The sequence below is a fragment of the Talpa occidentalis genome, unplaced genomic scaffold (genome assembly GCF_014898055.3).
Source record: "Talpa occidentalis isolate TD23 unplaced genomic scaffold, MPIMG_talOcc4v2.1 talOcc4.1634, whole genome shotgun sequence".
NCBI classification, from domain to species: Eukaryota; Metazoa; Chordata; class Mammalia; order Eulipotyphla; family Talpidae; genus Talpa; species Talpa occidentalis.
Window position 1 is genome coordinate 3273 of NW_023601690.1, and position 14409 is coordinate 17681.

Below are 14409 nucleotides of genomic sequence, written 5' to 3' on the forward strand. Positions count from 1 at the left end.
TCTCTTGGACCAGAATGCAGATCTCTCCGACTAAAAATATTAAAGGCACATGGATTAGAGCTTAAACAGTCTAATACAGCTTAAACAGCCTAATACTTAATTTTTTTTTTAAAGATTTATTTTTATTTTTATTTATTTATACAAGCACTGGGTACAGTCAGAGCACGGAAGGGTGAGAGAATTCACCAGGGAGCAGAGCAGGCAGAAGGACCGAAGTACACTGCTGAGGGGAGCAGCGGGCAGCAGGAGAGGTCTGCGTGCCATGTGGGACCCTCCTCCAGTGGCCGGGGAGCAGCCGGGGATCGAACTGGCGCAGCAGAGGCTGCGGACAGCTTTGCAACCCGGCGCTCAACTGCTGCGCCACCGGGGAAGGCCCAATACTTGATTTCTTGACATAAGATTCCATCCAGTTATCTATGACCCTTCTGACTTTAAGAATACCCTAAAGAAAGGGGCACAGATCATCCTCTTGGCACTACATAAGCTTTTAGTACAAGCATGTGGTTGTTATGAAAAAAAGTATCTTTGCCAATCCAAATATTTTGAATGTGAGTGCTACCTGAGTCTTTAATGCTTACAGAAGATTTTCTAAATAAGCTGCTGATGCCTATAACAAAATACGGAAGGACTTTAGTAAAGAAATGAGGAAACCAGGGATATACAAGTGAAACCCTAGAATCAGCTAGGTAAATCTAAATGTATGCAAGACTTTATATGGCTCCAAGTGCCTAGTAAAATAACATAAAAGTGATAGGTCAATGTACACAAAGAATCTTCCTCTCAGAACTGAACAGAGAACAAGCCTTTAGAATACTTCTCTGCAGAAATGAGAAGTTTTGAGAATCAGTTTTGGATCAGTGGTCTTTCAGCTTACACTTTTGAGGCATTGTCTATAAAATGTTTCACAGGAATATACAATTCCACCTCTCCAACCCAAACAGTAGCTTTGTAGTAAAGTCTTGACTTAGACTTGTCCAAGGATAAGAAGCTTCACAAAACTGATAAATCTAATAAGATTCCCTCTTGCCAAAGGCAAACATATTTTTGATGACTAGAAAATAGGAAAGAGGGCCTCCCTGGTAGCGCATGGGGTTAAGACGCAACCTATGAAGCTATCCGCAGCCCCTGCAGAACAAGTTCCATCACAGGCCAGGGAGCTACCCAAATGGCGCAGCAGACCTCTCCTGACTTGCCTGCTACTCCCCTCAGCCTTGTATTTCAGTCAGTCCTCCTGTTCTGTTCCCCACTCTGTCTCTGGTGAATCCTCTCACCCTCCCCCCCACACCTCTGGCCTGTACCCCAATGCTTGTATGCATAAATAAATAACTCTTTTAAAAAAAAAAAGAAAATAGAAAAAAAATTTACTAGGTATATACCAAAAGCTGGGTTCTAGTACCCTTTATATCATCCTATTGCAATGATGGGCTGTCACTGGGAACTTGCTATCAATTCATCACTTGCATTCTTAGCATCAAGTCAAAAAACATGAGTAAATAGATTGTTTATGCTGTTATTAAAGGTAAAAGCTTATCTACATAAATAGCTAGATATCTCCCATATTCCACACTCAGTATATCTGCTGCAATAAAAAGTTTGAGGCTAATGAAAATTCCTGGTATCAAATAAAAGGAGGAGGCTTTTTCGTTAATTTTTTTAATGTCATTTAAACTATGACTATGGAAAATTGTGCTCTGTATTGAACTATGAATGTACAGGCATCTTTGACTATCTCACTGATATTCCTACATCACATAAAGGCAATGCGACAGCTTGAACTGCACTGGGAAAACTGCTAAAAGGGCTATTTGCCAAGAAGCTTTCACCAAATCATTTTTACAAAAAGGCTGATACCCATAATTGGACAACTATAGAGAATAAACAGCATTTCTATTGGCAAACTTGGCAAATTTGTATGAGCTCTTTATTAATTTAGGATATATTCCATATACTTCTGACTCAAATTCTTAGAAAAATCATTTTTTAGTCATTTAGCTACCAAATACATGGAAAATTCAACACAATCAGAGTCCTAATAACAAATACATTTTTGATTTACAAAGGTCTGATCCTGTATTTGCAAAATGTTTGTGTTCTCTTATACTTCACATTTCATAGTACAGCAACACCTCCTTCACAACGGCTTGTGATCATGTTACTGATTTCTGTCCATGTATCTGAATGAGGGTTATAAACCTCAACTGAGTCCAAGGTACCTGGGGCCAAGAAATCATGGCTGGAAGATCGACCTCCAGAAACATATAGAAGCCCATTGACTGCCACAACACACATGCCTGCTCTAGGCACTTTCATTGAGGCAACTTCAACCCATTTTTCCTGGTTAAAAGAAAAAGAAAGTTAGTATTGTCTTAAAATGAAAATAGAGAAAACTAGTGAGAAATCAGATACATGTTTAAATTTTAAACTCATAATCTAGTCATATAGGTATACAGGACATTTTTAACGGGCTCACAGTTTCAAAACATATATACGCTGATATACAAATACTTATAAATGAATTGTTTGACTACATGTATGTACACACATACATATATTTCCCACTTCTGTTTACTGAGCATGCCTAGAAGCTGCAATACCTCAGAAGGAATGAGTATTCTGGGTAACTACATATAAATTTCTAAATACTGTCCTTCACTACTAGAAAACTGGAGTTATAGCACAAAAGAGTATAAGATGAGCTTGAAATATCACTGTATTCTATACTTGTAATTCGTTAAGATACTAGATCTTAAATGCTCTCATCACATACACAAAAAGGGAACTATGTGAAATAATAAAAATGTTAATTACCTTGATCATAATAATCATTTTTTAATTTTTTAAATATTTATATATTTATGCATACAAGAACTGGGGTACAAGCCAGAGATTTGGGGAGTGAGAGGATTCATCAGAGACAGAGTGGGGAACAGAACAGGCAGACTAACTGAAATACACTCGTGAGAGGAGCAGCAGGCGGGCGAGACAGGAGAGGTCTGCCTCACCATGTGGGTTGCTCCCTGGCCAGCCGGGGATCGAACTCGTGCTGCAGAAGCTGCGGATTGCTTCATAGTATGGTGCTTAACCCCTTGCGCCACCAGGGAGGCCCATGATAATCATTTTTAATGTATACATATATCAAAACATCACCCTGCACATCTTACACATAATTTTTATTTGTCATTATACCTCAATAAAGTTGGAAAAAAACATAAAACACAAAGAGAAAAAAGATGGGGGCGGAACTAACAAAGCCTTATGACTGTGGGACAGTAGTATCAAGAGGTTTTACATGCCTATTATTGGAGTCAAAGAAAAAGAACAGGAGAATATTTGAAAAAATATGGCTGAAAACATTCCAATTGATGGAAGTGATTATCAATTCCACTGATTCAAGAAGCGCAATCAATTCCAAGCAGGTTAAACACAAAACTAACAAGACACACCATAATCAAATTACTATAACCCATGATAAAGAGGAAATCTTAAAAGCCACCAAAGAAAAAAAGGCACATTAATACAACAGGAACAAGGACTTCCCATCAGAAAGAATACGGCAAAATAATTAAACACTTTTATGGTAATGGAGGAAATATAACCACCTAAAATTCTATATTCAGCAAAACATCTTTCAAAATGTTAGGTTGGGGAGAAAAAGAGTTCAGAAAATGAAAGCTAAGAGAATCAATGCCAGCAGACCAGCAATAAAAAGAAGATTAAAGAAAGTAATTCAGGCTAAGAGAAGATGGTAAGAGATAGGAACTTAGCTTGATAAAAAATGAAGAGAAAAAGGAGTCGATATATGTATAATTACAAAAGTTTTTTTTTTTTTGGTGGGACCCTCGCCCGTGGCCGGGGATCGAACTGGCGCTGCAGAGGCTGAGGGCAGCCTCACAGCCCAGCGCTCAACCGCTGCGCCACCAAGGGAGGCCCAATTACAAAAGATTTTATCTTTAAAAAAATTATCTTGGGTGGGGCCTCCTAGGGGACTGAGGGCTTAAGTCTTAGGCTGTCACCACTGAGTGATTCCCAGCCAGGGAGCTGACCCATATGGCACAGCAGATCTCTCTTGTCTCGCCCACTGCTCCCCTCTACTGTGTATTTCAGTTAGTCTGCCTGTTCTGTTCCCCACTCTGTCTCTGGTGAATCCTCTCACCCTCCTGCACATCTGGCCTGTACCCCAGTTCTTGTATGCATGAATAAATAAATTTTTTTAAAATTGAAAGCATAAGGGGAAAAAAAGATATACCATATAAATACTAACCCCAAAATAGCTTGGTTACATTAACATCAGTATACTTTAGAACAAAGAATATTATCAGAAATAAAGAAAAACATTTCATGATTAAAAAATGATCAATTCACCGAGAAGACATAATCTCTATGTGTACATATTTAGTAACAGAGATTCAAAATATTTGGAGCAAAATCTGACAGAAATGAAGGAAGAGACAGAAAAACCCATAATTAAAGATTTCAACAGCCTTTCTTTCTTAGCAATTGACTACACAACTGGATAAGTTGAAAAGTCTAGAGAAGACTTGAACTACCCAAATTCAGCTACACAATTTGACCTAACCAACATTTATCAAGCACTACACTCAAGAATAGAATATAAATGCTTTTCAGATGCACATAAAACATTTATCAAGAAAGAAATCACACAAAATATGTTAGCCAAATTGGAATTGAATTAGAAATCAATTACACAAAAATATTTGGGGAAATTCCTAAATATTTGGAATTTAAATAACATACTTCTTACAACACATTAGTCAAAGGGAAAATTAGAAGCTATTTCTAGATAAATGATAGAGCACAAAATATCAAAATGTGTGGGATGAAGTGGAATGCAGTTAAAGCAAGATCTGAAAATAATTTATAGCTTTAAAGGTTTACATTATAGAAAAAGGACAGTTTAACTCAATTATCTAAGCTTCCACTTTAAGAATCTATAGAGAGCAAAGTGAATCCATAAACAAATGAAAAGGAAAAAAAAGTAACAGAAATTGATTAAATAGGATGTGGACAATCAGTAGGAAAAAAAAAACCAATGACTAAAAGCTGGTCCTATTTTTTTAAAAGAGGGAAAGAAACCTATAAATGATTGCTATCATGAATGAAAGCACATTACTATAGGTCTTACAGACACTGAAAGAATAGGGTATCAAACATCTGAAATCATGCAACCTACCTCTTCAAAGGAATATTTTTCTACAGTATGAAGAGCATCTTGTGTTTCATTCCACCCTCCAATAGAATAGATGCAGTCATTGAGTGCAGCCACCCCAAGATATGCTCTCCTAGTTCCCATTGGAGGAAGTGGAGACCAACGCTTGGAAAGTGGATCATAAACTTCGAAAGAACAAAGCTCTATTCCTTCGTTACTGATGCCTCCAACTACATAAATTAAACCTAGAAATGGAAGATTTTTGCTCAGATGCTATAAAAAATAGAATTTAAATGCTTATAAAAAGTAATAGCTGTGATTTAAGTTTGCTATATGATGCTATATTTAATAAGGTTTAAATATTCTTTAAAAGAGAAAATTGACTTCTGTCTAGTTAATGACAGATCACATTTAAGCATGTTACAAAGAATTAGGGGTACGAATTTAAAGTGGCTTTGAATTTTCAAATAACTTAGTAATGCTATAACAACTAGTCAGATATGGATGTCCCATCTTTTTGTCTGCCTGATCATCTCAGGTTCCAGATTCGATACTATCATACATAAAGTATGATAAACAAGGAAAAGGAAAGGGATTTTTTTTTTCCCCTAAAAAAAGTCAAGTACTTAAAGCAGAATGACAAGATCCTGTTTGGTGACATCCTACCTATTGCTCAGATGGAGCAATAAAACAGAGAGCTGAATTTACTGAATAATTATATGGCTATATAACGGGATCAACCAATAGTGTAAAACAGAATATAACTTGGGCCTCCCCGGTGGCGCAGCAGTTGAGTGCTGGGTTGCGAAGCTGCCCGCGGCCTCTGTGGCGCCGGTTTGATCCCCAGCTGCTCCCCGGCCACCGGCCACCGGAGGAGGGTCCCACATGGCGTGCAGACCCCTCCTGCCGCCCGCTGCTCCCCTCAGCAGTGTGCTTTGGTCCTTCTGCCTGCTCTGCTCCCCGCTCTGGCTCTGGTGAATTCTCTCACCCTCCCACGCTTCTGACTGTACCCAGTGCATATATAAACAAACAAACAAACAAATAAATAAAACATGCCTCTATAAAAAGAAATATAACTTATAGAATTTCTTTTGAGATTTGACTTGAACCTAATGATTATGATAATTTACAATTATTTTTGAATCTAGTGTGTTTCCCATGTCTAAAGTGAGGAGTTGCAAGTTGTTTTTTTTTTGGTTGTTTTTTTAAAAGATTTATTTTTGTATAGAAGAACTGGGATACAGGCCAGAGGTGCAGGGCATAAGAGGATTCACCAGAGACAGAATAGAGAGCAGAACAGGAGGATTTTACTGAAAGGGGAACTGCTAAGGGGAACAGAAGAAGAAACAGCAGAGGTCTGCTGCGCCATGTGGGTTAGCTCCCTGGACAGGATTGAGCACAGACCACAGAGGTGCTGAGACTTAAACCCTGCACCACCAGGGAGGCCCTGAGGAGTTTTAAGTTATAAATAATGGCATTTTAAGAAATGTGATTACATGGTGATAAACTTGGGTTCTAGCTCCAGCTTTGCCGATAATGTACTAAGAGAAAAGACAACTTACTACTTCTTAAACTATAAATACTAGGGTTGAAAAAACTAAACTTGTGGGTCTCAGCAAGTTAAGTCAGGTTAAGTCTCAGCACTACTATGCTATCACCACTGCAGCCTGTGTTTGATCCTGGCCAGGGAGCTAACCCACATATAGTGCATCAGACCTCTCCTCTCTTGCCCACTGCTCACCTTAGCAGTGTATTTTAGTAGATCTGCCTGTTTTGCTCCCCACTCTGTCTCTTGTAAATCCTCTCACTCCATCCTGCATCTCTGGCCTAAACCCCAGTTCTTCTATGCACAAATAAATAAATAATTTTTTTTTTTTTTAATTTATTTGTTTGCTCATGCACTGGGTACAGTCAGAAGCGTGGGAGGGTGAGAGAACTCATGAGAGCCAGATCGGGGAGCAGAGCAGGCAGAAGGACCGAAGCACACCGCTGAGGGGAGCAGCGGGCGGCAGGAGAGGTCTGCGCGCCATGCGTGACCCTCCTCCGGTGGCCGGGGAGCAGCCGGGGATAGAACCGGCGCCCGCAGAGGCCGCGGGCAGCTTCACAACCCAGCGCTCAACCGCTGCGCCACCAGGGAGGCCCAATAAATAAATCTTTAAAAAAAAAAAAAAAAAACAAAAAACAACTTCAAGATGACTCTCTAGCTCAATGATTTTATTTTTTTATTTTTTTTAAAAATAATCCCTGTTGTTGACTTTTTTTTTTTAATTATTTAATTATTTATTTTATTTATACAAGCACTGGGTACAGTCAGAAGCGTGGGAGGGTAAGAGAATTCACCAGAGCCAGAGCGGGGAGCAGAGCAGGCAGAAGGACCGAAGTACACTGCTGAGGGGAGCAGCGGGCGGCAAGAGAGGTCTGCGCACCACGTGGGACCCACCTCTGGTGGCTGGGGAGCAGCTGGGGATCGAACCAGCGCTGCAGAGGCTGCGGGCAGCTTCGCAGCCCAGCACTCAACTGCTGCACCACCGGGGAGGCCCTAGCTCAATGATTTTAGATGGGAAGATAAAAATAATAAATATAAAACAACTAGAGAACACTATAATGTTAAACAATAGAATATAGTCTATATCATGTAATTTGAACATTTAAATGGTAGTGGAAATCTGAAAAAATACTCGTAAAGCAGAAAGAACTTGAGCTGCTAACAGAGCAGGTTGAGTTGTCATATAATAATAATGGGCAATTTGCTTCCTCTTCTTCAGGTACATATAAAACTGTCCTTCAACAGAGGACAAAGAATCAAGTTCTATTTGACAGTGCTGACTAACTACCTCTCAGAGAATAGGATATTAATGTCTGTATACCATCTTAATATGCAGTATTACATTTATCAAATCTGACATAGCATTATGTTCTGTGTGAACTAAATTACAATATACCCTGTTTAAAAAAAAACACTGAAGAAGCCTGTAAGTCTAAGAAGATTGTTTTTGATATTTCCTACTTAGAAAAACTACTTAAGAAATACTACTTAGAAATACTAAGGCCTTCATGGGAGAGAAAATGATGATAACAGATGACATTTCAAATGCTTATTTTGCTAGCCAGGTATATTTTTGTGTATTACGAATGTTAGTTTTGTTTAATTATGAAAAATGGAATATTTTGGCACTGTAGAAATAAAGAGACAAAAGGCTAAAAGAAGAAGTTAAAAGCTGAATTTCCATTCTGTTAGTGTCAATCATTCAATACTAACAGACATAAAATATGTTTCTGTGAAAATAAAGCCTCAAACTCAAGTTTTTCAAAAATATTTTTTCAGGAAAAATATTTTATAAAGCAATTACCTTGCATTTCACAGCATCCAAAATAGTAGCGTGACATAGCCATGTTGCCAACTACTTCCCATTTATTTTCATCAGGATCAAATCGTTCAATGGTGTTCCCAATCTCAGCTCCAACCCATCCACCTATAACAAAGAGAAAAATGTTATTTCTGGAATAAAGAAATTTTATTTATGAAAAGCTCCTTAGAAAACATCTACTATGACCACATATTCTACATGATTATTACATGGACCAGAAAGGTTATTTGCCAAGGATCACACAAAAAGTTATAAATTGAGTGTAAAACTCAAGTCTTTTACTCTGTCTAGTTTTTACTAGCAAACAAAACTTACCATTGCATAGAAAATACTGTAATTTGTAAAACTACTTTGAAACATCTGCATATTCAAAATGATTATTCTATAAGCCCTAACTAGTCAACTAAAGTGATTCACTGCCTCTCTCATTTATATTTTATCTCCATCTCCATAAGAACTAAGAATTTCATGCTTGAAAATATTCCCCAAGTAATATAATTTTGAGAATAAGAATTTATAAAGCTAAAAGATACACATTTCTTAGGGGAGAGAAGAAACAATTCTAAAATAATCAGAATCTGAGGATGTAAATAATAATAACTATCCTTAAATTGAAGAGAATAATTGGGGCCTCCCTGGTGGTGCAAAGTGTTAAGTCTCAGCACTAGGAAGCTATGGGGAGCCACTGCACTAACAGTTCAATCCCTGGCCAGGGAGCTGACCCACATGGCCCAGCAGACCTCCTGTCTTGCCCACTACTCCCCTCAGCAGTATATTTCAGTACATCTGCCTATTCTGCACCCCACTCTGTCGCTGGTGAATCTTCTTAGGCCCCACACCTCTGGCCTTTACCCCACTTCTTGTATGCATAAATAAATAAATCTTAAAAAAAAACCACAACAAAACTGAGGGTCTCCCTGATGGCGCAAGTGATTAAGCACAGCACTATGAAATAATCCGAAACCTCCACAGCATGAGTTCGATCCCCTGCCAGCCAGGGAGCAACCCACATGGCGCAGCAGACCTCTTCTGAATCGCCTGCTGCTCCCCTCAGCAGTGTGTTTCAGTCAGTCTGCCTGTTTTGTTCCCTACTCTGTCTCTGATGAATCCTCTCACTCCCCGAATCTCTGGTCTGTACCCCAGCTCTTGTATGCATAAATAAATAAATCTTTAAAAAAAAAAAATGAAGAGCATAATTACCCAATGCATAGATAGCCCCGTAACACACGCACACTCCCAAGCCACAGCGGGGGTGATTCATGGAAGCTACAGTTGTCCACTGTTTAGTAACTGGATCATAGCATTCAGTACAGTCAAAAATCATTGAATCCTTTTCACCTGAATTAATGAAAGAGAAATATATGAGAAGATTTAGTAATGCTAATAGGCTAGAACCATAATACATATCAGCAGCACTCCTTGTCAGAAATTCAACCATTTTGTCGGATTTTATACTTTTCATTAAAATTCATTTGCCCAGCAAACATTATTTTGAATCCATAACATTGTTATTTATTAAAGTCCACTTAATGAAACAAAGGCACAGTTTTTCCCATTATTTTTAATTCTATCCAAAACAATCCATGTAATATTTGAGGAGTCAATTTGCATTTTAACACTCCTTATGTATCTTTACATATTAGTTTGGATAGCTGGCCCTGGTACAATTTGAGATTTAATGTAGTCCTTATCTAGAAACAAACAAAAGGAAATAAAAAGCTATCACTGAAAATTGAATTTTATTTATTTTTGTTATTTATATAACAGGAGTGTAGGTCAGAGTGGGCGGTGAGAGGACTCATCAGACACAGAGTTGGAAGCAGAACTGGCAGATCTACTGAGATACACTGCTGCGGGTGCAGTCAGACAGGAGAGATCTGCTGCGCCATGTGGTTTTTCCCTGGCGGGGATCAAGCTTAGACCATAGAGGTGATAGTCAAGGCTTCTTGGCTGAGGAGGTGAAATGGGGATGAAAAAGTCGACCTGAGTTCTACTTACCATGTTTTTTAATATCTAATTGCACAAAGTACTATATGTTAGCAAGGGACTGTCTCCATACCTTGTCCCTACATCTAGAAGCAATATTGAGGGCCTCCCCCCGCGTGGCGCAGCGGTTGAGTGCTGGGTTGCGAAGCTGCCTGCGGCCTCTGCGGTGCCGGTTCGATCCCCGGCTGTTCCCCGGCCACCGGAGGAGGGTCCCACATGGTGCGCAGACCTCTCCTGCCGCCCGCTGCTCCCCTCAGCAGTGTGCTTCGGTCCTTCTGCCTGTTCTGCTCCCTGCTCTGGCTCTGGTGAATTCTCTCACCCTCCCGCGCTTCTGACTGTACCCAGTGCATGTATAAACAAAACAAACAATAAAAATAAATAAAAACATGCCTCTATAAAAAAAAAAAAAGATAGAAGCAATATTGAGAAAAGAAGATAAAGGTCAACTAACACACACACGTTCGTGTATGTACACACAACACATATATGTACACACCACACACACAAAGGCATGTAAAGAATATGGCCAACTTATAGCCAGAGACTAATAAAGGAAATAAAACATTATCACTATTACCTCCAATAGCGTAGACCATCCCGCCCAGAACTGCTACTCCCAGCCCACATCGAGCCTGATGAAGTGAAGACACAGTGGTCCAATACTGGCTGAAGTGTCAAAACGCTCTACACAGCTGAGGGCTCTGCTATCACTCCAACGACCCCCCTGCAACCGAGTATATCCACCTAAACATAGGAAGGAAAGGATGTACAAAGTAAATCCCTTACTGTTAAATATGCAAATGGTAATGAGAAAAATCTACTCTCCTACAGCTAGACATTGAGTAAAACTATTTAAATAGCAAGAACTAAGTGCTTTAAAGTCTACTATATATACACATATTATTCTTAAATGTGCCAAGTTCTGAAAAATATGGCTTGAATGTAATGAGGTTAATATGGTTCTATCTACCCTCTGATCATGGTTATAACAAAATGTTAGAGAAATCATAAATCTAGAAGATAGTTATCTGCCTAATTAAGAAGTTTCATTTTGATTTCTATTAATTTCTTTTTCAATTAAAAACTCTAAGCATGAATTAAAAAATGACATTCATAGCATATATAAAATTACACAAATATTTATATACAAATTATACATAAATTGCTACCTCTATAAATCTGGACAATCTGTTTATAGATGTATATCAAATATTGATAGGATTTAATGCTTTTTAAAATAAAAACGAAAATTCATCTGGGTTATCCTGTACAACCACACTTGGAGATCACTGGTTCTACCCATCATCCCTAATGACCATCTAAAACACTATAAGGGGCCTCCCTGGTGGCGCAAGGGGTTAAGACGCAGCACTATGAAGCTTTTCACAGCCACTGCAGCACGAGTTCGATCCCCAGCCAGGGAGGTGACCCCGCATGGCACAGCAGACCTCTCCTGTCTCGCCTGCTGCTTCCCTCAGCAGTGTATTTCAGTCAATCTGCCTGTTCTATTCCCCACTCTGTCTCTGGTGAATTCTCTCACCCCCTGCACCTCTGGCCTGTACCCTAGTTCTTGTATCCATAAATAAATAAATCTTAAAAAAAAAAAAAAAGAGGCTCCCTGGTGGCGAAAGCAGTTGAGCGCAGTGCTGTGAAGCTGTCCACTGCCTCTGCAGCGCCGGTTCGATTCCTGCCAGCAGGCAAGGGTCCCACATGGCGCAGCAGGCCTCTCCTTTCGCGCCCCGCTGCTCCCCTCAACAGTGTATTTCATCAGTCTGCTTGTTCTGTTCCCCACTCTGTCTCTGGTGAATCCTCTCACCCTCCCATGCCTCTGGCCTATACCCCAGCTCTTATATAAAATAAATAAATCTTTAAAAAATAAATAAATAAAGAAAAGAAAATTTAAAAATAAGAAGAAATGCACTGCTGAGGGGAGTAGCAGGCAAGACAGGAGGAGAAGTCTGCTGTGCCATGTGGGTAGCTCCCTGCCAGGGATTGAACCTGTGCTGCAGCAGCTGCGGATAGTTTCATAGTGCTGAGAGACTTAACCTCTTGCCACCAGGGAGGCCCAAGAATTCAAATTTTTAACTTTAAAGCGTCATTTCTTTAATCAGTTATTTCATGATAACTTGGCAATTTAAGAACCCAAAACATTTATTTTTTTATTTTTTATTTTTTTAGAACCCAAACATTTAGATCACAGAATAACAAATGTCAATAGGTAGTTACTTATTCTTAGATATGTTGACCGTATTATATAAATGCAATTTATAAAGTTGTAGCCTGTATGTGAAATTAAATATGCCTATTTTGACATAAACTGCATATGCACAACTTTATTGTAATATCAACAAAATATTAAAAGGTAAATAAAGATAATTTCTATTACTTTACTAAGAATTCTCACCTACTGCATATAGGTACTTTCTTGCTTTCTTCCCGAGGTCGAACCTTAGATGTCTGCAGAAAACTACAAAACTTGCCTCTTTGGAAGCTTTGCACACCTCACAGTACTCTTTCAAAAGTGTTTGCAATGCAACACGAAGATTAAAATCTGATACACCTAAAGCAATGTTTTAAAGAGATGTTTAAAGAACTTTTAAATAATATTAAAGACATGTTTTCATAAAAATAATAGACATTTTATAATCAAAAATAAAAAACACATGATTAAACAAGTGTTTATTTCCCACAAAACCAAATATTCTATTTCTCATTGCTACTAAAGAATATTTTCCTTAAATCAAAGATTGTTTTTAAAAATATGCTTCCAGGGCCTCCCCTGGTGGCGCAGCAGCAGTTGAGCGCTGGGTTGCGAAGCTGCCCGCGGCCTCTGCGGTGCCGGTTCGATCCCCAGCTGCTCCCCGGCCACCGGAGGAGGGTCCCACATGGCGCGCAGACCTCTCCTGCCGCCCGCTGCTCCCCTCAGCAGTGTACTTCGGTCCTTCTGCCTGCTCTGCTCCCCCGCTCTGGCTCTGGTGAATTCTCTCACCCTCCCGCGCTTCTGACTGTACCCAGTGCTTGCATAAATAAATAAATGAATCTTAAAAAAAAAAAATAAAAAAAAATAAAAAAAATATGCTTCCATTGTTTTTAAAAATATGGATATTATCCATAATATCCAATTTGAAACAATGAATGAGGATTTCTAATAAAGATGGCAAGTTTAAAAGGATCACAGTTATCTAACAAAAAAAAAAATTAAGTAGCCCCAAATTCTATACTTACAAACTAGTAACAAAAAGAATATAAAATTATATCATGAATTTAGTCAATGAAAGAAATAAAATATTCTGGTGGGATGAGTTCCATTCCTAAAAAGACATTGAGCATGATTGGTAGAAATCTGGAGATTCTCACTAATAAACATTATTGGCGAGAGGTAGATTGAGCAGGTAAGAAGCATAACTGTGAAATCAAAGACAAAAATCATTAATAGGAAGTTCCTTGTAGGACCATCAGTGAAGGTAGTGTGGCTCACCAATCTTTGCCATTCAACAGTGCTACCCGAAGAGTACTAGTGAGATCCATTCTTGATGGGGTTAAGAAAACCCTGATACAAGACGAATACTAATTGGATTTTATTTTTTAAAAAGATTTATCTTATTGGGCCCCCCTGGTGGCACAGGCGGTTTGAGTGCAGTGCTGTGGAGCTGTCCAGTCAGCCTCTGCAGCGCAGGTTCAATCCCAGACGCCGGCGAGAAACCCCACATGGCCGGGAGACCTCTCCTGTCTCACCCGCTGCTACTTTCAGCAGTGTATTTCAGTGGATCTGCCTGTTCTGCTCCCGCTCTGTCTCTGATGAATCCTCTCACCCCCTGCACATTTGGCCTATACCTCAGTTCTTGTATGCATGAATAAATACAGCTTTAAAAAAAGATTTATTTATGC

At 39.1% G+C, this 14409-nt stretch overlaps 1 protein-coding gene across 1 annotated transcript; it reads right to left on the reverse strand.

The window, feature by feature from the left end:
* Positions 1–2062: 2062 nt before the first annotated feature.
* On the reverse strand, positions 2063–13081 carry LOC119248589 (actin-binding protein IPP-like; the record flags this gene model as incomplete). The annotated part of the gene is given in 9 exon segments (XM_037515471.1): positions 2063–2334; positions 5192–5412; positions 8518–8640; positions 9736–9873; positions 11099–11194; positions 11197–11265; positions 12926–12956; positions 12958–13001; positions 13004–13081. Coding segments are annotated over 9 exon segments (1025 nt in total), but the record flags the coding sequence as incomplete, so codon positions are not given.
* Between the last annotated feature and the right edge of the window lie 1328 nt (positions 13082–14409).